The sequence below is a fragment of the Syngnathoides biaculeatus genome, chromosome 3 (genome assembly GCF_019802595.1).
Source record: "Syngnathoides biaculeatus isolate LvHL_M chromosome 3, ASM1980259v1, whole genome shotgun sequence".
In the NCBI taxonomy this organism is placed as follows: Eukaryota; Metazoa; Chordata; class Actinopteri; order Syngnathiformes; family Syngnathidae; genus Syngnathoides; species Syngnathoides biaculeatus.
This window is the reverse complement of record NC_084642.1, coordinates 16,621,730-16,646,679: the sequence shown is the minus strand read 5'-3', so window position 1 is coordinate 16,646,679 and position 24,950 is coordinate 16,621,730. Positions and strand designations below refer to the sequence as shown.

At 43.6% G+C, this 24,950-nt stretch overlaps 3 protein-coding genes across 6 annotated transcripts; 2 read left to right on the top strand and 1 right to left on the bottom strand.

Moving 5' to 3' along the window:
• Positions 1–3,858: 3,858 nt before the first annotated feature.
• On the top strand, positions 3,859–11,051 carry chrna5 (cholinergic receptor, nicotinic, alpha 5). Of its 4 annotated transcripts, none has more exons than XM_061814613.1 (6): positions 3,859–4,002; positions 4,098–4,142; positions 4,895–5,004; positions 5,268–5,445; positions 6,403–7,095; positions 9,149–11,050. In XM_061814613.1, the coding sequence occupies exons 2-6, from the start codon at positions 4,116–4,118 to the stop codon at positions 9,305–9,307; spliced, it is 1,167 nt and encodes a 388-aa protein (XP_061670597.1). In that variant the 5' UTR covers positions 3,859–4,002; positions 4,098–4,115; the 3' UTR covers positions 9,308–11,050. The 4 variants fall into 4 exon arrangements, with proteins under 4 accessions (XP_061670597.1, XP_061670594.1, XP_061670595.1 ...); XM_061814610.1 differs by having other exon boundaries at positions 3,874–3,927; positions 9,149–11,051; XM_061814612.1 differs by having other exon boundaries at positions 3,918–4,002; positions 4,866–5,004; positions 9,149–11,051.
• Positions 11,052–11,508: 457 nt separating this feature from the next.
• On the top strand, positions 11,509–14,413 carry LOC133498131 (UDP-glucuronosyltransferase 2C1-like). The gene is made up of 2 exons (XM_061814606.1): positions 11,509–11,632; positions 12,740–14,413. The coding sequence occupies exon 2, from the start codon at positions 12,747–12,749 to the stop codon at positions 14,322–14,324; it is 1,578 nt and encodes a 525-aa protein (XP_061670590.1). The 5' UTR covers positions 11,509–11,632; positions 12,740–12,746; the 3' UTR covers positions 14,325–14,413.
• Positions 14,414–17,747: 3,334 nt separating this feature from the next.
• Positions 17,748–24,703, bottom strand: chrna3 (cholinergic receptor, nicotinic, alpha 3). The gene is made up of 6 exons (XM_061813784.1): positions 24,640–24,703; positions 23,798–23,937; positions 22,118–22,162; positions 20,257–20,366; positions 18,538–19,720; positions 17,748–17,876 (listed from the first exon to the last, which is right to left on the bottom strand). Exons 1-6 carry the CDS (start codon positions 24,701–24,703, stop codon positions 17,748–17,750), a joined length of 1,671 nt encoding a protein of 556 aa, XP_061669768.1.
• Positions 24,704–24,950: the final 247 nt, after the last annotated feature.

Genomic DNA, 24,950 nt, shown 5'->3' with positions numbered 1-24,950 from the left:
GGCACTAGTGGCTTCATGCTCCCCATAACAGAGGCACTTAAGGCCATTTGAACCGTTTATTATATATGCAAGCCTCTGAAACTAAGGCGCAAAGGAGCCTGCTTGATTGTGTCCAGGTCATCCAAAATGCAAGTGCTCACTCTGAGTTGTTGTGTGTTGGTCTCCCTGCATATTAGAGACACAAGAAAGTTAACTGTTTGTTAACCAACAGTGATACACGTTATTCAGCCAGTATCTTAAACACATAGCATACCAGCGAAATTACTTGATTGGGAGATAAAGGGATGTCTTAAGTGCGTTCCGCAGACACACCCGCATTCTTCTCGAGCCCGAGGGAGAGCCTCAATTTTCATGATTTCTCAGCCTTTAAAAACATGGTAATTAAAAAAAATACCTGTATATATCCATCCATTTTCTGAGCTGCTTATCCTCACAAGGGCCACAGGAGCCTATTCCAGCTACAAGTGGGGTGTGGGAGGAAACCGGAGTACCCAGAGAAAACCCGCACAGGCACAGGGAGAACATGCAAACTCCATACAGGCGGGGCCGGGATTTGAACCATGCCCCTCTAAACTGCGAAGCACACGCTCTCACCAGTTGCTCCATCGCGCCACCTTTAAAAACGTATAATATATAAAAGATAGGCTCCAACACTCCTGTGACCCTTGTGAGGATAAGGGGCTCATGTAAATGTATGGATCGTTATTATTATTATGATGATTTTTTTATATATTCGTTTTAAAAACAATTCTGTGCTGTGCCAAATTTACAAAACATTTTTTGGGTCTCCTGCTGCATCTTTCACCACAAAGCATGTCTGCTATGTAAACAAAAAAGTAATACAAATAAAGCATTTGGAACAGAATCCATTCATTATTGTCAAAAGAACAAAACAAATGCAACCAACTGTACAGTGTGATATCCATCCATTTTCTTTGCTGCTTATCCTCACAAGGGTCACGGGTAGTGCTCAAGCCTATGCCAACTGTCAACGGGCAGGAGGTGGTGTACACCCTGAACTGGTCGCCAGCCAGTGGCAGGGCACATGGAGACAAACAGCCACAGTCACAATCCCACCTAGGGGCAATTTAGAGTCTCCAATTAATGTTGCATGTTTTTGGGATGTGGGAGGAAACCAGAGTGCCCGAAGAAAACCCACGCAGGAACGGGGAGAATATGCAAACTCCACAAAGGGGGGGCCGGAATTGAACCCGGGTTCTCACAACTCTTTGGTACAGAATAATGTATATAATTATGGGTGATTGCTGTTTATCCTTAACAATTATTGATTTGGCCACAGGCAATGTGCTTCATGAATGGGGGCAACTTGTTATTGCCGTTCTTTTGTCATTCTGTTCGATTGGGTTGCGAAGTTACCTCAAGAACTGCAAGGACCCAAATACTGTAGGGGGGGGGGGGGGGTTTAAGATGGGTGGTGCTTCCTACAGGCAAGGGGAGGAGGGAGGAAGAAGAGAGAGGCAGCGAGGAATTGCTTGCTTCTCTGTTCCCTGACATCACTCGCAGACAGGTATGCATCCACGTTGCTTTTATTGCCCCATTGTGCTGTTTTTATGCTCTTTTTTTTTTTTTTTTAACTGACGCGCATCTCAGCCCTTATCGCAGCTCGTGTCATCCATGACACAGATGCCCGAGCGCCGCCCCTGAGAGGATGCCGAGAGCAGGGGGGGCAGCCGCCTCCTCTTTCGCGCTGCTGCTGCTGTTGCATATGCTGCTGCCGCGCTGTTGCCACCTGTGTCACTCGCTGCGTAAGTTGCCCGCCGACGCTGCAAAAACATCTCGTAAATACTCAGAAATTTGGGAGCTGAACAGTATCAGGGCACAGAGAGAACACCCACGCTACTCGATGGGAACAAGGACCGAGTCCTGTCATGAACACGCTCCAAAGGGCAAGTAATTGACGACCACCCTTTAACATGTTTACAATTGCCTATATTGATCATAAATATACCACAAACTATGATCCCTAAACACTTTAAGATAATTTTATAGAGCTTACATCACCCTTGGAAAAAAACTGGCTTCCAGATGATTGGAGATGATTGGATTAAAAAAAAAAAGAATGCACCAGAGAAGCATGTGTGCACGTGTGCATGCGGTATTCAAATTTTTGCAATTCCTCATTCTGTGGGATTTATGAGCTGGAAGCCCAAACTATGTAAAAATAAATAAACACTTGAAATTGTTGAAACGGTTAGCCATGAATCTTTAATCTATGAAAGTTTAATTTTTAAATGGAATTATAGAGATAAACTTTTCTTTTTTTTTTTTTTTTTTGGGGGGGGGGTCTGAAGTGCATTTGTGAAAGACCGAATTTGTCTTTAGTCTTATCCACGTGTTCCATGTTGTCTGTGTCCCACACCGCTGACATGTTTTTTTTTTAATAATTTTAATGACAGTCGGATATTTACAGTACTAATAAGTAAATTTGGGCACAGGATGGATGAGTGTGAGGGAAACTCTTACAGTTGCCTGCCTCACAAACAGTACAACCGCTTGCACCACTTGGAAATGAATGATTTGATTGGCTAAGGAATGACAATGCACATGACTGGTCTGTTTAACTTTATCCATGTCATGAATTCAGAACAAGTTTTTTTAATTAATTCATTTATTTATCAACTATTAGGCTGGTAGTTGCAGTGTATCGCCCTTAGTTGGATTGCAGAGAGAACAGCGGCTGCTGCCTCCTTCATCGATTTGAGATTCTCAGCCAGGCGCAACAAACCTCATTGGAGGACCTTGAAAAGATGACGAATGCACGAATAACAGTCTCACTAATTAGGAGATTGCTTGTCTGACGCTGCGGTGTGAGATCCGCTGCCTATAAATTGTGAAAGACAACATTCGTCATCCTGAGCGGGATCGATAGCTTGTGTCTGTGTGTGTTGTTTTTGTTTGTTTTTTACCACCTATACTAGACAGTGACAGTTAGCCTCCTCTCAGACAACATGAATCTCATTTTATTTAAATAAATGTGAAGTTCCAAGACAGATAATTTCTTCTGATGTCCACTAACACGAAAATATGCTTAGTTTCGCAGGTTCAACATGTTTATCTTTGTTTTCTGAAGCAATGTCTCTCCAAAAGTGTTGCATTTTAGTGTGATTCCAGTGCTTACATTGAACCAGTCAGAGACTGTAAAAACGACGGGTCAATAATTTTTTCGTTGATGCCATGTACACGTGTACTAAATCTGCCGCACACTGCCTTGTGCTGATAGTTTGCTCGGGCAGAATCTTGAACTCCAGTTAACAACAACATTTAAATAGAAGGAAGTGGACCCTGAAGACAAGTTAAGGGTAAAAATACAGTTGATAAAAGTGGTATCTCATACGAGGACGGATGCCCATTAGTGGTCGCGGTAAATCGCCACATGCTCGGTTCTTACTGGGTTGTCAGGGAAGTTGATCACCTTTCTTATATGTATATTTAATTGACTAAACATTCAAAAAAAGACATCAAACCGGTAACATTTTGTGTTTGACAGTGCACCATAGTGGATAAGCCATATACCTGTAGCTGTCCTGGATGCACATTCGTGAGCTAGGGGGGTTCTTTGGGTGGGGGAACGAGGAGGTCGGGGTGGGACAAGGATTGAAGTGAGACTACATTTTGAAAATGCGGTACTCTACCTTTAATTGAAGACCCTACATTTTGTGACTGTAAATGCATGATTTGTATTGTTGTTGATTTTCTATTTATATGTGTCCTGTGTTTGCTCCACTCCTTGCTCCACCCCACCCATGAGCCTAATGAGGTGCTTCTGAAAATGGATGGACAGATAATGACCGACATATTCGATGCTGTTAATTGCTCTCATTATTCTCAGGTGTTCCTAAACTTTCCTCCTATGCAAAAGCCGAAGACGAGCTGTTCAAATACCTCTTTGGGAGCTACCAGAAATGGGTACGCCCGGTTGAATATCTGAACCAGACCATACGCGTCAAGTTTGGACTAGCCATCTCCCAGCTAGTTGACGTGGTGCGGTTCAAGATGCATTTGTTTTATCTTAATATCTTGAAATTCAATAACTATGATATTAAGAATTAGGCTTCTGCTGTGTTTTCACCACCCAGGATGAGAAGAACCAGCTGATGACCACCAATGTGTGGATGAAACAGGCAAGTGAAACAACATGGCGGGTGATCTGATCTGAACACTTTATATAGGAAAAAAAAAAAAAATGTCTGTCGGTAATTTTTAAAATCTTCCAAGATTTGATCACCCCAGTCTTCATTTTGCACGTAATGCCGCTGATTGGGGCTGCGCAGTGAACGACTGGTTACCACATCTGCCTCACAGTCCTGAGGACCGGGGTTCAAATCCCGGCCCCACCTGTGTGTAGTTTGCATGTTCACCCCATGCCTGCGTGAGTTTCCTCCAGCCATTTTGGTTACCTCCCACATCACGAAAAGATGTGCTGGGTTAATTGACTTGAACTCTAAATTTGCCCGTAGCTGTGAGATTGAGTGCGTTTGTGTGCCCTGTGATTGGCTGTCCAACCATCTGTGGCCAACCACGCTTCCCTCATCATGACTCGTGGCATCACTCTGACGGTTTCGATCAGTATGAGCTGCTCTTGGCACTTTGCCATTTCCTGCCCCCACAAGCCTCCTCCGCGTTCATATTCTCCTCCTGTCGGATTCATTCACGGTCTTCTGTGTCACGCGTCATATGACCAATCGCCACAGACATGAACAGACACCCCCTCCAATGTAATGAATTTTTTTTGTCCACCAGCGAAGATGGATAATCATATCTGATTTTACAAGCTGTTTTTTTCCATATCATAGTTGCCTTTACTAACACAACATTGTCCTGTCATGTTTTTTTTAACCTTTCAGATTTAGCTAAACTCATGTCTGTCATGCAGGAGTGGACCGACATGAAGCTAAGATGGGACCCTGATGACTACCTGGGCATCACGACTGTACGAGTGCCATCTGACAGGCTGTGGCTCCCTGATGTAGTGCTGTATGATAAGTGGGTAACACGATCGATCGAACGTGATCAATCAAACTGTGCAGGGGGTGGACTGGCAATCAAGCACACTGGGCTTAGTGGGCCAGCACCTCCTTTGAGGTGAATTGTGCTGCTGCTTTTTTGTTTTGGTTTAGTTTTTCACACCTTATTACTGAAAGAGAGCAGCCCACATTTACATAATTTAAATTATATTGGGGGCAGGTTGAAGATGAAAATGTGAGGGACAACTTTTGCAAATGATCACTTTGCGTTTTGTTGAACAGTTCGGATGGTCGTTTTGAGGGCACCGTCACCAAGGCGGTGGTCAAGTACGACGGAACCGTATCTTGGACACCCCCTGCCAACTACAAGTCCGCCTGCACCATCGACGTCACCTTCTTCCCATTTGACCTGCAGAACTGCTCCATGAAATTTGGCTCGTGGACTTACGACGGCTCCCAGGTGGTTAAAGTTGACCGCGTTCTGCTTTTGAATCGTGAAAAACGCAATTGACACCCCTCCCAAAAAAGGCTTGTGATTGCCAATATTAACACTTCAATCATAAAATATTGCACCCCAAAACATGTTGATATCATTTCAAAGAAATTTTACAACATTGCCCTCACAAAAATAAGTCCCACACAGATTGTTTGATTTGGAAAAAAAAAAATTCCATCGCAAGCGCATGAAGGCTGGGAGCCATTGTCACCATTTTATATCTTGGAAAATAGCAACTGTCAATCAATGGTAAGACCTTCATCTTTTATCTTTTTTAGGCAATTTAATCTCCACTCAGCAAGAGCAATGATATACACTTGAGGCAAAGAATAAAACATGAATGTAAAGGATGTTGCCAGACAGTCGCAGGGCACATGGAGACAAACAGCCGCACTCACAATCACACCTAGGGACAATTTAGAGTGTCCAATTAATGTTGCATGTTTTGGAATGGGGGAGAAAATTATGGGATTGAACCGAGGATCTCAGAACTGTGAGGCCAACGCTTTATCATCTGAGCTACCGTGCCGCCACCTATACTGACAACCCAAACTAAACGTAGCTTTACACCTACTACCCACTTACTAAGATCTTAGACTCTGGGGCAAAATCCTAACATCGTGGCACCAATTACAACTTTCCTATTAGCCTGGACTTCGACGCCATCTCATTTCTGACATTTCGGAATAAATTGGTGATGACATGTAGTTTGAGATTCAAACCAATCACAAGAATACAAATAGTTTGATTAAACTACTACCACACAAATAAATATACACTCTGTTTTCATATTTTCATAGAGCATGACATAAACATTCACAGCACAGGAATGAGCCCCTGGATGGAGAGGCAGAGGTAGAGTTAATTTCTTATAAAGGGACGTACCAGCTGCATGACATCCAAGTGGTCTTTCTTTGACAGGTCGATGTCCTTCTGGAGGACTTCCATGTGGACAGGCAGGACTATTTTGACAACGGCGAGTGGGAAATTGTGAAGGCCACAGGCAGCCGTGGTTTGAGAGTGGACGGCAGCGCTTCATACCCCACCATCACCTACTTCTTCATCATCCGCCGGCTGCCTCTCTTCTACACCCTCTTCCTGATCATCCCCTGTATTGGCCTCTCCTTCCTCACCATCCTGGTCTTCTACCTGCCCTCTAACTGCGGCGAGAAAATCTCCCTCTGCACCTCAGTGCTGGTGTCGCTAACTGTCTTCCTGCTGGTCATTGAGGAGATCATCCCGTCCTCGTCTAAAGCAATCCCGCTCATCGGCGAGTACCTGGTCTTCACGATGATCTTCGTCACGCTCTCCATCGTCATCACCGTCTTCGCCATCAACGTCCACCACCGCTCGTCTTCGACGCATCACAGCATGGCGCCGTGGGTCCGCAGAATTTTCCTGCATCGGCTGCCCAAACTACTGTGCATGCGCAGCCATGTGGACCGCTTCAGCACGGGAGGAGCGGTGCCCTCAGGGCATGTCCTGGGATTGGGAAAGATGAAGGACCCTATCGTTGAGTTCAGCCTCTCACAGACCAGACACAACATCCAAGCTGCACTGGATTCTATCCGCTACATAACCATGCATGTGGTGAAAGAAAATGAGCTCAGGGAGGTGAGTCTTTCAGTTGATATACAGTACCTCCATTTTTCATATCAGTAAAGCAGATAATACACAAACATATTTTTTCAAATATGAGAGAACCTACACGACACCGAAAAAAATGGTGGCGTAAGGCGTTCCTACTGCTCTTGTTTTTGTGCAGTGCGCAAATCCCCGCTAATCACAGGGGATGCAGATTACATCAGCACTATAGTGTAAGAGTGTCAAAAAAAAAGAAAAAAGTGAAGTAATTTACGCCCCCGCTAAAACATTTAGAAAATGATTTCATTTTTTTAAAAATGGTCTGGAAGTGCGACTGTAGTCACGGACGGTGTTGCGAATGGTTACTGTGTGAGCCTCACAGTTCTAAGGGCCGGGGTTCATGTGGGGTTTATGGAGTTTGCATGTTCTCCCCATGCCTGTGTGGGTTTTCTCCAGGCACTCCGGTTTCCTCGCTCATCCTGAAAACATTCATTGGACTCTTTAAATTGCCCATAGGTGTGATTGTGAGTGCAAATGGTTGTTTGTTTTGATATGCCTTGCGATTGGCTGGCACCCAGTTCATGGTTTACCCCGCCTCCTGCCTGCTGATAGCTGATAATAGGCCTAGTTAATATTCCATTTGAAAGCTATGATGCTATAAATACATAAATCAGATTTTAAATCTGCATAATTTCCTTGATTGGTGATAATTCTATGCATGTTGTGATCCTTCCCTGATTGGTTTTATTTCATATGTAAGATAGAAACAAAATGTGTAATATAAGGTATTTTCATTTATGGATTCGCCAAGAATCTTACGCATTGCACTCTCAGTGCATCATTCAGAAGCCATTGTTAATCATTGCCATGATGTCCAAGTGCAATGTACACATTGTGCATAGCTGGCATAGAGTACACAGGTCAATGCTCCGCTCTTTAATGGTGAGGGAACAATCCGTCCGAATATGTACAACAAAGGCTGTGACAGATTTGCCAGCTTAATGTCAAATGTCATCTGGCATTAATAAGATCCACGCGAATGTCAGATGGAAAATGGACTTTTCTTCTGCTGCGCCATAGATTCATTAGTGGTCAGAGCCACTACACATCAGTGTTTAAGACAGCAGATACCCACCTCCAGCTACCCTTTAGTATTTGGATTCATTACTCCCTGCTCTGAATAAACAGGGCAGTTTGGATGACACGAGTGGCTACCTACTGTCATTAGTATTCAGACAGCATAAGCATAAGGAGGCAGCAAGGGGTGCTTAAGCAAGCCAAAGAGGAACCACAACACATTGCCTTGAAAAATGACCCAATTGGCGTTATCGACCCAGGTTTCCACAAGTTAGAGTTTCGCCTGATGGACTACAACAATGGATCTTCGGTGGCAAAGGCAGATTGGATGTAAAGTGTCCCCCAAAGCACAGAATCAAGGGGCTTTGCGATGGGGACTTCTGTCTCCACTTCTCGCTGGTCCAGGTGCGGATCTTTTTGCCAGATTCCAAATACTGTGATGTTGTAGCATGGACACATAGAGACTTTTTGTCAGTCATTTCAGATGTGACATTCTTATCATATCTGCAGAAAGCACACAATTTTTCTCTCTCCTTGCAGTGGTTGGCTGGCACTCACTGCTCACAGTCTGCCTCCAGAGTTCTGGGTCTTCGTGCAGCATTCATTAAAAGAGTCCTGCAAGAAACTAAGAAAATGAATCAGAGGAGGAGTAGGCAAGACAAGAAGAAGCTGTGGGCCCGAGGGAAGGGAAAATCTGATTGCATAACCAGGATTGTGCAATTGTGCAACTTAAACTTAACGTGCCATAGCATGCAGTATCTCATACTCATCTCAGAAGTTGGGCGAGAGTCAGACTTTGCCATACGCTGGCCGCCAGTCAACCATAGGACACATATTCGGGAGATGAACAGGCATTCAAGCTCACATTCCCCTCAATAGACATTTTAGTATCTTCATGCATGTTTGTAGAATGTGGGAGGAATCTGGACTACCTGGGGAAAACCTACGCAAGCAACAAAACAAAACTGTTAATTGTCTTTACATCTTACTATTTTTTTTGCACCAGGTGGTTCAGGACTGGAAGTTTGTTGCCCAGGTTCTGGATCGAATGTTCCTTTGGGTGTTCCTGCTGGTGTCTGTCCTGGGCTCAGCTCTTCTCTTCATCCCGGTTATCTACAAATGGGCCTGCATTATTGTCCCCAAACATATCGGCGGTACCTTCTGAAGACTAGATGGCATGAAAGGGAGACAGTGGCGTCAAGAGTTGATCACACTTTGTATCCTGTATTTGGTCGACAGATGAACTATATATTTAAAAAAGTGGAAAACAATGTGCAGTAAAAGTTAAGTTAAAAAAAATGTGATTCCTCTACATCCTTCCCAGAATGAACATAACTACAGGTCAATACAAAACTTATTATACAGTCCCTCATTACTTTTTATAATCCCCTTTTACCATGATGTTCGGAGATGATATTGTGATCTCCAGTGAAAGCAGCGAGCAGGCGGAGGAACGATTAGAAAGATGGAGGTATGCACTGGAAAGGAGAGGAAGGAAGGATTACCCGAAGTAAATCAGAATATATTTGTGTGAATGAGAGGGGCGGAGGGGGAAGAGTGAAGCCCTAGGGAGAAGAGATACCGAGGGTGGATGACTTCAAATACTTGGGGTCAACAATACAGAGTAATGGAGTGTGTGGTAAGGGAGTGAAGAAACGGGTACAAGTGGGGTGGAACAATTGGCGGAAGGTGTCTGGTGTTCAACGCGACAGAAGAGTCGCCGCTAGGATGAAGGGCAAAGTTTATAAAACAGTGGTGAGGCCGGCCATGATGTACGGATTAGAGACGGTGGCACTGAGGAGACAACAGGAAGCAGAACTGGAGGTAGCAGAAATGAAGATGCTGAGGTTCTCGCTTGGAGCGAACAGGTTGGATAAGATATGAAATTAGCTCATTAGAGGGACAGCCAATGTTGGATGTTTTGGAGACAAGGTTAGAGAGAGCAGACTTCGATGGTTTGGACAAGTTCATAGGCGAGAGAGTGAAAATATTGGTAGAAGGGTGCTCAGGATGGAGCTGCCAGGCAAAAGAGCGAGAGGAAAACCTAAGTTAAGGTTGATGGATGTTGTGAGGGAGGACATGAAGACTGTGGGTGTTAGAGAGGAGGATGCACGAGATAGGTTTAGTTGGAAAAGATGGCACATTGTGGCGACCCCTAACAGGACAACCGAAAAGAAAAAGATTATCCATTCCCTCATTAAATGAGAAATATTGTTCATTTTTTCCCCCAAACTGGAAAACAGCTCCTAGTTGTCAGAGATGTACTTTTCATTTGAAGTACTCCAAAAATCAACAATTGTGGCACACTTAAGGCACCCAGCCCTGTTTCATGCAAGTGAGTTTTCCCTCACCACGTATCTTATACTGCTAGGCCATTGGTTGATAGTGACAGAAGTTCCGCCAGCTATCCTTCCTGTCCATCTTACCAACAAATCTACTGTATGTATAACAGTTGGCTGGATCTTGCCAGGGTGCAAGCCTAAATTGTGTATTCGTGCGTGTGTGTGTGTGTGTGGGGGGGGGGGGGGATCATTTTAACCCATGGAGGCAGACGTCTACTGTGTAAAGTAAGTATATGGTGCTTGGGGGCATTATTAGGAATCCTACTTGTGTTCTAGCCAGGACATGTCCCTGCTGCAACACCGTATAATAATTAGTGAACGCCTTGTTCAGCATACGGCCATGATGCCCTGAGAACGCCCGATCTTGTCAGATCTCAGAAGCTAAGCAGGTTTGGCCCTGGTTAGTACTTGGATGGGAATACCGGGTGCTGTAAACTTATCTTCCCGGCTAAATGCGCAGGGGTTGCATCAGGAAGGGCATAAGGCGTAAAACTGTGCCAAACAAAATATGCGTTCATCTAAGATGACACGCTGTGGCGACCCTTAATGCGACAAGCCGAAAGGAAAAGGAGAAGAATTGAACACCTTGCTCACAGATACCTTTTCAGAACTTGGAAACTAACTCACATGGGTCGTGAGAAGGTACTCTACAAACATAAGTATATGTATATAAGTAATCCATGTATGTATTTTCCATAATATGTTCCCTATAAAATGTGTTTACAGTATGTCAAAAGTATGACAAATGATTGACACCTCATCAGTCATGCCTTTTCTCTCTGTGTGGTTGTTTCTCCTTGGACGCCTTTTTTTTAAATATAATTAATTAGCTACTATATTCTACCATCAGGTTTATACCGACTGCTTTGACAAAAAGTGATTTGTTTGAAAATAACAAACACCAGTTTAAGATTAAAGAGTAACTGGTAAACCCGAGCACATTTTAGTGGACTTTGTACTTTTTCTGTTACCACTGGAATCATTCTGCTCTGTACCACACAAGCTCTGTCTTATGCTGTGCATGCATGCACGGACCTGCACCTGACCGATGAGCTGAAAGAACATGTTACTGAAGCGTCTGTGTGAAGAGACAGGATAGACATCAACACAGGTGGTCAGTGGAAGTGCATTTTAATCAGAGCACCAAGGTATAGTACTGGATGACACACTTGAATGAGCCGTTGAATAAAATACTGAATTAGACACAGTAGAACAATCCTGAATCCTGAAATTGCAAGATCACTTTGCTATAAATTTGTGGAAAGTATTTGTATGGGCCTTTAGATTTTTCCTGATCTTTGTAATTTAAGGGAAATACATTTGGAAGGAGCTCTCTAGTAAGGCAGCTCAGGGTTTGCATGCTTGCGTCACAATTCATTGGTTCAACGTTCAGATTTTGGCTCTGGCCTGTCTTGTGGAGTTAGTTCGTGTGTGGGTTTTCCCTGGGTACTCCAGCTTCCATCCACATTCCTAAATCGTACATGTTACGTTCATTACAGATTCTAAATTGATGGTAAATGGCTGATGACCAGTCATTGTGTATGAGCCCTCTCACTCAAAGGCAGCTAGGTTAGGCTCCAGATGATCTGACGTGGTCTGGTCCAACATTTTTCACCATTAAAATTGATCGGCAGTTGGGGGTTATCGAGTCTCCCCTTCTGTCTTTGGTGGCCGTGGCCACCCTGTGTGAGTTAACTTTCAGGATATCTGTGGCGACTGAAAACTTGTTAATTCTGGTGTCATCATCTTTATACATTTCATGGTTGATTAAAAAAAAAAAAAAAAAAAAAAAACTAGCATCATTTCAATATGGGCCATGATGAAAACAAGTTCAAAATCCCTGGCTCAGAGTCTTCAATGAATTTAAGACATGTGGGAGGATGCTGGAGTACCCGGAGAAATACCCACAGAGCCAGAATTCCAGCCCTGACCCTCTGGACTGTGAGCCAAACGTGCTAACCAGCCATTTCTTCTCAGGAAAACAGCAAATTCCACTCGGGCTCCAAGTACAATGAAACGGCAAGTGAAAACAGATGTGAATCTGTCTGAAACACATCAACAAAGATTCCAGAGGAGGGGGGAAAAAAAAGAGTTAATGTTATAAATCTGCTCAGTGATTCTCACCAGAGAAATACAATACTGTACGATCTCAATTGCTACATATGTATAAGATGTGTTCAGAGGTCAGATACTTGAAAATAAAAGTGAAATATGTGTTGTACACTCGACTAAGCTTCTGTTGTTTATTTCTTCAGGTTAAAGATGCCCATTTATGGATTTTCACTTATCCTCCTGGTATCCTTTTTGTTTTTGTCATCATGGAGAGTTTGTTACGGTGGCAAGGTTCTCATCATACCCTTCGAGGGCAGCCACTGGGTCAACATGGAAACTTTGGTCAAAGCACTCCATGCTCACGGACACAACATAGACGTGATTCGGACCAACAAGAGCTGGTACATCAAAGACGACGTGCCACACTACAAAACCATCACAGTATCCGTCAACAAAGTGTTTGACTCGGCCTTCGTCAACCCACTGCTGGAGGGTATGTTCGCTCTGGAGAGGCAGCAAAGCTCGTTGATGACTTTTCTGGGTCTGCAGCTTCAAATGTTCGAAGCTATGTCCGGTATGACAAAAATCATGTGCAAATTAACCACTGAGATATTACGAGATGACGATTTAATGGCTCGTCTGAAGGAGCGTCAGTATGACCTGGTCCTCACTGACCCTGCGCTGGGCACGGGTGTCATCTTGGCTCATGCCCTACAGGTCCCCCTAGTCTATAACGTACGCTGGATGGCAAGTAAGGAGGGGCATCTGGTCCTGGCACCTTCTCCTTTGTCTTATATTCCCATGACCGGGTCCGGACTGCCCGATAAGATGACTTTCCTTCAACGAATCAAGAATCTTGTGTACTTTGCCTTTGGGGAATTTCAGTATAGATTTTTAGTTGCACCCCAATATCAAGCTGTTTGTGAGCAGTTCTTTGGCCCAGAGGTGAGGTATGATGAACTTGTACATAGAGCAGACCTATGGCTCATGAGAGCAGACTTTGTCTTTGAGTTTCCTCGGCCTACCATGCCCAACATTATCTACATGGGAGGCTTCCAATGCAAGCCTGCAGAACCTCTACCTGACCACTTGGAGAAGTTTGTGCAGAGTTCTGGAGAACACGGAGTCGTCATCATGGCTTTGGGGACGATGGTGAGCCAACTCCCAACAGATATAGCTGACGAGATCGCAGCTGCTTTTGCCAAGCTCCCCCAGAAGGTCATCTGGAGCTACAAAGGTGCGAAACCTGCCACTCTGGGCAACAACACTTTCCTGGTGGACTGGATGCCACAGAAAGACCTCCTCGGACATCCGAAGGTGAAGCTCATTGTGGCTCATGGCGGGACAAACAGCGTCCAGGAAGCGATTTACCACGGTGTCCCGGTGGTAGGCATCCCCCTGTTTTTTGACCAGCATGACAACCTACGCCGTCTCACAGAGAGAGGTGCAGCTGTGGTGGTCACGTTATCCTCAGTGGACAAAGACAACAACTTCCTGAAGGCCCTATGGGAAGTTCTTACCAATCCGACCTATCAAAACAACATGCAGAGGCTCTCTAGGCTCCACCGAGATCAGCCCATCCCGCCGCTCGACAGCGCCCTCTTCTGGATTGAGTTTGTCATGAGGCACAAAGGCGCGGCTCACTTGAAGGCCGAGTCCTACAAGCTGCCCTGGTACGCCTACTACTCTGTGGACATCCTCTTTACATTCTGTACAACAGTGGCAGTGATAATGTTGCTCCCTGTTGTGTTCTTCAGGATGCGTGTCTTGAAAACATTTAGAAAATGAGATACTTCTTCAACCACATTGTGAGGAATCACACTTTGGAATTTTTTTTCTCCTAATTGTTGATGATAATTGCATCTAAAAGTGTCTTTGACCAGCCACCACTATAAAATTGCTTGTAATACGGCACCTCTGTGTGAGCTCGAGATTCTTCATAACATGTCCCGAGAAATTAAAGCTTTTTAAGGGTTTACTCAACCACAGGCCTATACTGAAAGTACATTAAGAAACAAGCCAGGAGTTTGGTTCCACATTAAAATTTTACAGTATATCTACTGTTTATAATTTACAAAAAATGTAATCAAATTTACTCATTATGAAATGACCAAAAAATAAGAACAAAAGCAAAACTATTCTACTAATGTTTGAGGAGAAAAATGGCTAAATACAAGTAAATACTGTATTATAGTACTCTATAATGTAAATTTTTGATGGGCTGAATCAAAAGAGAAAAAAATAGAGGCCGGCGGCACAGTGGGGCAGCTGGTAAAGCCTTGGCCTCACAGTTCTGAGTTCCCGGGTTCAATCCCGGACCCGCCTGTGTGGAGTTTGCATGTTCTCCCCGTGCCTGCGTGTATTTGCTCTGGCCACACCGGTTTCCTCCCACATTCCAAAAACATGCAACATTAATTGGACACTCTAAATTGCCCCTAGGTGTGGTTGTGAGTGCGGCTGTTTGTCTTGATGTGCTCTGCGATCGGCTGGAAACCAGTTCAGTGTGTACACCGCCTCCTGCCCGTTAACAGCTGGGATAGGCTCCAGCACTCCCCGCGACCCTCATGAGGATAAGCGGTGAAGAAAATGGATGGATGGAAAAAATAGAGGGCATCATGGATTAACAGTCATGACATTGCTGAGTTCACGTTTCCGAATGGAGGCGCAATGAACTAGTTTGCCCAGCAGGCATGGTCCTGTCTGGGTCACGTGCCATAAGACGGCACGTTCAGTTACAGCCATACCTACTGTTTCTCCATTTGCAAATATTCTAATTATGAATTTACAGCACCAATGTGGTAAGTTAGCGATGGGCTACTGCACATTACAATTTATGTAAATTTGGGGTACCTCAGGCTGCATGGTGGAATTGGTGGTTAGAGCATCTGCCTCAGGTTCCGAGGTCCAGGGTTCAAATCCTGGGCCCGCTTGTGTAGAGTTTGCATGTTTTCGCTGTGCCTGCATAGGTTTTCTCTGGACGCTCCGGTTTCCTCTCATACCCCCAAAACATACATTAATTGGAGACCCTAAATTGCCCTGAGGTGTCATTGTGAGTGCAAATTCTTTGTTTATATGTGCCCTGTGATTGGCTAGAAACCGGTTCAGGATGTACCCTGCCTCCTGGCTGAGACAGCTGGGATAGGTTCCAGCACTCCCGTGACCCTTGTGAGAATGAGTGGCTCAGATGGATGGATGGATGGATGGATGGGGTACCTCACCGCCGTAGAAAGCAATCGCCCCACCCCAATATTGCAGTTTTTCCATCACGGACAGGGAATTAAGGAGAAAGTGAGACTACTTCAATGTGCCTATTGCAACCATCCATCCAGCCAAACCGAAGTGACCGGAGAAAACCCACTCAGTTATGGGGAGAAGATACTAACGCCATACAGGCTGAGTTGGGATTTTAACCCCGGTCCTCAGAACTGTGAGGCAGACACTAGTTGTCCACTGAGCTGCATTTGTTAAAACATGACCACTAATATTTGTATTTTATGTGTAATTTGTATTTTATTTTGTGACCCCCAAAACGCTGTGACTCTTGAGTCACCCGCCACAGCCAGTACCCTTTAAAATGGGCTCATGCATTCAGCCTACATTTTAAGTGCACCCATTTAGCCTTTTTGGCCATCATTTTGTTCCCAACTTACAGTAATTCCCGGCCAAGAGAGTGCACCTGGTTATAAACCTCACCCAGTACATTTATAAAGGAAATACTATTTGGTACATATATAGGCGGGAGCTGTGTAAAAGCCGCAAGTGGCCACATTGAAACCCACATTGAAACATGAGATATTTACAAAGAAAGACGGTACGCAGAGTTTAACACTAGCGCCACTGCCGTGCTAACACGGCCGGTTAAAAACAACATTCTGGTAAAAGTCACTGAGACACAGCAGTAACACACTAGCGCAGAGCTAACAGGGCCAGACCGGTAAAAGTTACTTCCTCGGCACATATATTCCACCATCTCTTACCATTTCCGCTTGAGTTCCCCTTGCGGCCGTTGGAAGAAAATGCACAAAATAGCCACATCACCGCATAAACCTCAGGGTTGAAAGCGTGTGAAATAAGTCGCGGCTTATGTAAATTAGGGTAGTCAAGATGTGTGTGTGGGGGGGGGGGGGCTTTATTAGCACTGTATTCATGTCGTCATACTCCCACCTGATAAGGTTTTCCAAGGTCACATCATAGAGACTTGCTGTACATCAATTATTGTCTGTTTTGTTTTGTTTTGTTTTGTTTTTTGCTCTGGGTAAACTTTATTGAAATGCAAATTCCCATCATCCTCCCCTGCTGGCATGCATTTTATTTTCCTGAAAAGACAAAAGTGTGTATGTATCAATCTGGATTTTTTTATTTTTTTTTCAAATGAGAAACTACAACATGCCATCAGCATTACACCCATGAGAACTAAATGCCAAAATGAAATCTTTCATCTGCACCTTGTGTCAGATTTTGACAATTAGGTGCAGACTACATGATGCGAAAAAAGAAAATTTTTAGGTCAGGAAGTGAGCCTCCCATGAGGAAGCATGGAGGCTCTTTGTCACGGAGTCTCATTATTGATTGTCTATTGAGCTGACATTGCTCCGAGGGGGGGACTCAGATGATATGGCGCAGAGTGATAAATGGAGTTTTACTGGCCTCTTTTAAAACAGACCCTCACCCCCAAAGGCATCCCACAGCTGATTTATTCACCACTATATAGAGGAAGTCAACCTAGGGTGGAATCAGTGTTTACTGTCATTATTTATCATTATTGGAGCATCATTTTTGATCCATTTAAGATGCCCCATAGGCCGAATGGTGATCTATGGTGATCTAGTTCTGAGGTTTGAATCTTAGCTCAGGCCCTCATGTGCATGGTTCCAAAATTCCTGTTGCATGCACTATAGGTCTTAAATTGTCTCAAGTTGTCTTTATGTGTTCGCTTGTTAATATGGATACATCGACTGCTCTTACTCAAATTCAGCTGGGATAGGCTTCAACTGAATGGAGATGCACCCTTTTGTAATGTCACTGTCACAGGCTATTGGTTGCAGTAGCACAGTATCACCATACGATGTCGCTACATGATCATAATGTTGTTTTTTCCCAAGTTGCCGCTCAATTTTGTCGAGCTCAGCAGACCAATTTTGAGGCTCTACGGTTTGTGGAATGACTGACGGTGAGATGTCTTTCAATACATCCCAAAAACAAAATATGCAATCATATTTCTTCCCCGAGCAGAAGGGGCTGAAGGAAAAGGCCAGCGGTTCCAAGAATGCACACCAGGATGAAAACCCACAGGAAGATGCGATCGATCACCATGGCGACATATTTCCAATCATCCTGCACCTGCAAGAGGAGCAAGAACACAAACAAGTGAATGAACAAAAGATTAAAAACAGCAAAGAAAAGATTCTACTGCCACCCAGTGAGGAATATTGAACACTCAAATTCCATGAATGTCACCCAGGTCATGAGTTTGAAACCTGTGTTATTGACTGACTGTGACATTTTTGTTTAGTGGTGTGCCATGAATTTTTTTTAATGTAAAATATGTGCCTTACGATTGTCAACTATGACAATTGAAAAAAAAATCCCTCTCACCACAAACACCACACCACGAGATAATCATACACGATCATATAGTGTACCCCGCTTTAGCCTTATCAGGCTTATGAAAATTTTCCCATTCCAGCTGAAATAAAACAGTATGCTGGGTATTTCTTGCCTGTAAAACAGACAAAATGGTTGTTCTGTCAGCACTTTGGAGCCGGTCATTCATTTACAAGTGGGCCTCATGGTTGAGGTTTCTAAATTATTGTTGTCATTGTTCTAAACACTTGTATAAGTTCCATGAAAACCCGAACATGTGCAGTTACTATGTTGGAAACCATCCATTTCTTTCAGGTTACTCGCTTTGGATAAGCTTTCGGAGACATCTGGGTATCAAGCTTTTGTAGACATTGGGCCAGTGTTGGACCATGTGAAGCCCCCGTTAGTGAGCCCTCACCTCCTTTGCCTCATTCTGCATTCTCATATTTTCTGCGATGTATTTGACGCTCTCGATGGCCTCCCTGACCTCAGGGGAGAACGGCAGCAGAGACAGGACTCCCGCATCCAAAGACTCTGAGCTGGAGCACTGACTCCCCGCTCCGGGCACGCCGGCTCCAGTCAGGACCCCTAGGCTGCCTAAGCCACTACCACTGCCTCCAGAGTCCACCGGCAGTTTACCGGACCTCTGGTGCCAACAGCTGTCGCAGCGTCCCTCACAGCACAGTGAGCCCAATTCGCCGCGTTTGGTCGATTTGTTTGTGTTCAAGTTGTTGAGATTGGAGAGCTCCGTGTTATTTGGGAGCCTCTGGCGGTTGGTCAGGCTGGACACCACGCTGGAGGCCAGAGCCTGAGGCTTGTGGTGGGAGCCCGATGCACTACCGCCACACGGTCTCTGGTAGATCATCTCAATGGTCTCCCTCGTCTTCTCTAGATCCCTCTCCGGTCGGGTCATGAACATGACTTTGGGCAGCAGCCCCAGGAAGACGCCTCGCACCCACTGCGGCATGGTGTGCGTTTTGGGTGTGCGGTAGTGGACGTTCAGCACGAACACGGTGATGACGATGGAAAGGGTGACGAAAATCATGGTGAAAAGGAGGTATTCGCCGATCAACGGGATGACCAGCGAGGTGGAGGGGATTGTCTCGGTGATGACCAGGAGGAATACGGTCAGGGAGAGCAGCACAGAGATGCACAGCGTGACCTTCTCGCCGCAGTCGGACGGCAGGTAGAAGACGAGCACTGTGAGGAAGGAGATGAGCAGGCAGGGGATGATCATGTTGATGGTGTAGAAGAGGGGCAGGCGGCGGATGTACAGCGAGTACGTGATGTCTGTGTAGATCTCCTCGCAGCAGTTGTACTTGATGTCGTGCTTGTAGCCGGGGGCGTCAATGATCATCCACTCGCCGCTCTCCCAGAAGTCCTTGAGGTTGATGGTGGAGCCGATCAGCACCAGGTCGATTTTGGCCTTGTCGTACGTCCAGGAGCCGAACTTCATGGTGCAGTTCTGGTAGTCGAAGGGGAAGTAGGTGACGTCGATCTTGCACGAGCTCTTGAAGATGGCGGGAGGGATCCACGTGACCTCGCCATTGTACCGCAGCAGAGCCTTCGTCTTGTCGTCAACCTGGAAGTCTCCGACTGCACTGTGGAGAGAAACAGAGCTGGGATGGAGGAATAAAATTTTATTTTTCACATTCCGTCCTTTTTTAAAGAAACTGAACCAACCAGAATACAAAAATTAATGGATGGATTTGTATACATTCAAAACACACTTGGCTTGAGATGAACTCATTAGATAATTTCAATTCAGATTGTTTCAAAGTTTGCTTATCATGCCCTAAGAGAAGTCTGGGATTACTTTTTTTTTCGTGTTCTTGTTGTTTTAGGCCTTATCACACCTGATAAAGACAAGACCTGGAACCAGGATTTTAACATAAAGGACCACTATCTGGAGTACTTCATAGGGCCCCTGCAAATAGTGAAATTCACATACTTCTACTAAAAAAAAAAAAAAAAAAAAGGTTTCATTATAACGTACAAATTTCAGAAGAAAAAGTTTTTGCATAATTCTGTTGATAAAGAGCAAACAAAAAGTAATCATCACACAACCACAATATGTATAGATAGATATATAGATATAGATTGTTACATATCCCTCCCTTAAAAAGAAATCACTCACTTATTGTACAGCACAATGTCCGGCTTCCATATCCTGTTGGACGGCACCCGAATAAACTCAACGCCTCCGAAATCTTTTGGATCCCACTTGAGCTTGTAGTCATTCCAGATCTAAAAAAAATCGATCATGACCACTACGTTCAGTACCAGTAAAAGACAGCCCATTTTTTCCCGACCGAAATAAAACAATACTGTGCATGAATAATAATGTCAAGGTGTAACATGAGGACTCCTTCTACAGTGCAAATTTCATGTAAATTTACCTTCCGAGCGAGAGACAAATCAACCCCATTTGGTGCCTCGGTGCTCGATAGAAAAACAAGGATTTTAGTGCCTGGCACAAGATAGTTCATCCAAGAAGAGGTCATGAATCGCACCATATAACCCAAGATGCAACAACATACTGTCCACAGTAATTCACACACTTTGATTTTAAAGTCATCCACTCCCTGTCACCATGTAGAATAAGAATAAAAGTTATTCAGTTAAAACATAGGAGGAAATAAAATGTGCTTTATTAGCCTTTTTGTGGCAGCGGTTCTCTCAAGACGCTTAAAATGACAGTAGAGAACCAAGTAGTGGAGCTGTAAAACTTGCACTTAATTAAGTGTCGGGTGTGTGTGTGTGGGTGGGGTCGTCCCTGTGTATGACTCAAGATACATCATTAGGTACACCTATACAATTATTAGAGCGCTGTATCCAAAAGTTTTTTATATATATAAAGATACAGTGGAAACTCTATGACCTAAATATATTTATTTACCATCCCTGCTCTAATTTTAAGTGACCTCCAAAATTTTGCTCATAAGAAAAAAAATTGGCGGGAATTAATTGGAATCAAATCATTTTGAAAAATGTTTTCCAAAGAAATGAGTGAAGAAAACACCTTCTGGAAAAAAATAAGGAAAAAAAATAACCCTGAGAAATCATTTTAAAAAGATTCAGAAATTAAACATTGTAAATGAAAACAATAACCACAAGAAACAAAATAAGGACATACTGGAAAAACAAGGCATTTTGGATTTTACATAAAAAATCATGGAAAAAAATGTATTTAGATTTTTTCATAGGTAGTAAATAAATAAATAAATAAATGGATACATAGATAAATAAATGAAATAATTGGAAAAAACAAATGTAATGAAAATTAACACATTATCATTATTGGTTGTGTATTCATAGAAGGAAAGATACATTGATACTTTTTATCAGGAAAAAAAAGATACTTTGTGATATAAAAAAGTAAAAATACATGAATAAAAATGGTGTGTAATTTAATTTGGTTTTCCCCACCTGTCCTGCTCGACTGCTTGGTTATTTAAACTGTATTTAGTTTTGTAAACCTTTTTATGCCACAATAGTTTCTGTGCAACAAGTCGGTTTTCAAGACCGCCTCTGAATTTTTTGGGATCATGATGACTATGGACTGGTTGGTCAGAAAGAGGTTTGACCAGGGAAGGACAGAGACGAAGGCCAGGACGGAGAGAAAAGTTTAAGCACGTTGCTGTAAAAACAAACAAGACAAAAACCTATCACACTACAAGATTAAATTATAATTTTTTCCAGGACAGTAGTGCTAAACCTTGTGAGTTGAGAACACGACCGCATAAGACAACAGTTTTAAATCCGCAGTTTGTTTCCTGAAATGTGCAAGTGACTCGACACTGTTACTCATGCACAATAAAGGTCAGGACTGTCCCGGAGTTGCTGATGAGGGCGAAGGATATATACCTCCACCCGGCCAACATGGAAGGGCAAGCCCGGAGTGCCTATGCATTTAAAGGACATTCAGCACTCTTAAAGGCAAAGGATCCATACAGGCCCACCTTTGCATCAAGGTCCAATTGGGGTGGTGAACTTACGTGTCTCAGCCACAGGTTGGTCTCCATGATCTGGTTGACTTCATCCTGACAACAGAGCAGAAGAGAGCATTTTGGGACACACTACACTTGAATATTTTAGTAGCAGAAACAGATGGAATGCTGTCACGGGCCGTCGTCCAAGTTGACGGCTGCGTGCTTCCAGCATCCCAGCTAGTACAGGTGGATAACTAGGTGGAGATGATTTGTGTGTCGGGGGAGGAGCTAAGTTTAGCCTGGGTTGTTATACAATACCAATCACATGCATTAGTACCTTGTAATAATCTGCAATTTGCCGACGGCCCACGTCATTAGAAATAAACAAAAGATGACATTGCGTGACATGAAGAAAATAATAAAAGTACAAATGGGAAATTACTGTGCAGTACTTCATATAACTGTACATTTGTTCCTGATGCTGTCGGGCCAAAAATTTTCATCCACATTGAAGTGGATATAATTTCTTCCCTACAGATGTGCTACTCAAAAAAACTAAATGATCGTCGCTTAATCGAATGCTTCACGTATTTCTCTTTGTTGGAGAAAGTCTGGATTCAACAGGGGAGGGGGGGACATTCTAATGGAAATGCATCGAAATATGTTTGACAGATTATGACAATTTGTCACTGATGATGTTGTGGTATATTTGCCTGACTTCAGTGCGGACACCGTGGATTTGTACTCAGTGAATGGGAGTCTGGTTGTCCGTCTTTATGTGTGCCCTGAGACTGACCGGCGACCACTTTTGGGTGTAGTCTGCTTTTCACTCTAAATCGGACGGGACAGGCAGCAGGATAAGCGGTTTAGAGAACAGATGGATTGATTATGACATCTTCTTCAACCATTTTTGCAGGTACAGACATGGGCAATGAATAAATGCTTTACTGTTGTTGGAGGTGAAACAATTCAACAGAGATCAACTGTAATAGCTTATTATCATGGTGGCATCTGCTCATCTCAAATGCCAGGGACCAACTGGAATTGGTAGAAAAGGACTTTTTGGGGATTTCCAGAGTGAATTAGCTCACAAAACTGATAAAAGGACATAAAAGATGGATGGATGGGGACCTTTAGGAGTGTAGTCTTAAAATAGCCTTTGAATAAACTGAATGAACACAATTAGTAAGAAACTTTCCTCACTTTGAGTTTCAGTCACAGACAATTTATTCGTGGGGCCTGAGTTGGAATTTTAAAACACATTACATTAGCTAAATAGGCTTTTTGGATGTCTGCAGAAAGTAAAGTGTGTGTGTGTGTGGGGGGGGGGGGGGGGAATCAACACAAAATAATTGCCCAAACAAAAAGTGTCCAGTTGGCTCAATTCAACATTTGCATATTACCATGATCTTGATGAGAATCTGCATGGACAGAAAGAAAGAACAAATTTTTTTCCATGACCAAAAAAAAAAAAAATTTTGTATTATTACTATTGTGAGGAAAATGACTTGGGCAATTATGCTACCAGGCTAACGATTCCGGACAGACCACCCACAATGCTGCCTCTCTCAGAACGATACAAACTCCATCCAAAACCAAAATTGTCACATAGCTTGGTTGCATGGTTGACCATCAGGTCACAACTTCATGCTCATGAAACGGAGTGATGAACGTTTGAAAGTGCCGCTTTGTAAATCACCGCCACATATGCAGTACATGTACTGTTTTGACAGCCAAACTACTCACGACTTTGACCAGCTGGGACATGGACACTTCAAACTGCACAATGACCGGCTCGGACACGTTCTCCACCGGTCGGATGTACTGGTTGTAATTGGAGAAGATGACGGAGAAGAGCTTGTGCTCGCCCTCGGAACATGCACCTCCTGATGTTGCAGGACAGACAGACGGAATGACTCACAATCGGACAGACAAAAAGACACCCGGACAGACAGATAGACAGATATTCTGTACATTTACATGCACGCATACAATCCATGCATCTTTAAAACTTTTTAAAATTCTATTTTAAAAAAATTATGAATGACCTTAACCCTAGAAAATAAAAGGAACAGGGTGTAGGAGTAGGTTTTAAAGATTAGATCGTATGGATAACATTTTTAAACATAAAAACTGAGTACATCACAAATGTGACGCAGATGTGTTAACCAGTCATGCACCTTGTGTGTGTGTGTGTGCGTAAATGAATTAACTATATAAAATAAATCAATGAAAAGTCAGAGTACAAACTGAGGTTATATACCGCATACCATAAAATTTTGTGGGGTCAGGATTTTTTTTCTCCAAAAGTAAAGACAAAAAAAAAAAAACATTTTATTGAAATACTTTTGTGGATACATTCATTCATCCCATCACTCCTTTTTATGGATTTATTGTCCTATATTTCTGCGAGGCAATCTACAAATTGTACTGCTTTTTTATATTTAGGGTTAGAAATGCATCTGTAAACTCAGGAAAACTAACCAAGCAACCAACGTCAGTGAATGTTGCAGGGTTCAAACCAGCAGTTCAAAAGCAGCACCCGACTTTTTATGTTTACGTCACAGAACGTGAGAAATCGAACTCACCCTGCAGATGCAACAGAAAGAAGGAGCAGATACACGTAAAAAGGAGGCAAAAAGTGCTTTTCATTCTCCTGGCTGCTGGACGAAGGCTGCAGTGGATTCTAGCTCGGAGAAGGTGAAGAATAGGAAGAGTGAATGGATGCCAAGAGGGAAGGAGAGCGAGTGGGAGAGAGGGAGGCAGGCTGAGCCAGCCTCAGGGGGGGGGGGTGATCGCCACGGCAACCTATGGAAAGCTGATGTGACACAAAGCGAGACTGACCCTAGTTTATATTATTATACACAAGTTGTCCAGATAAGTATATGACTTTTTATAC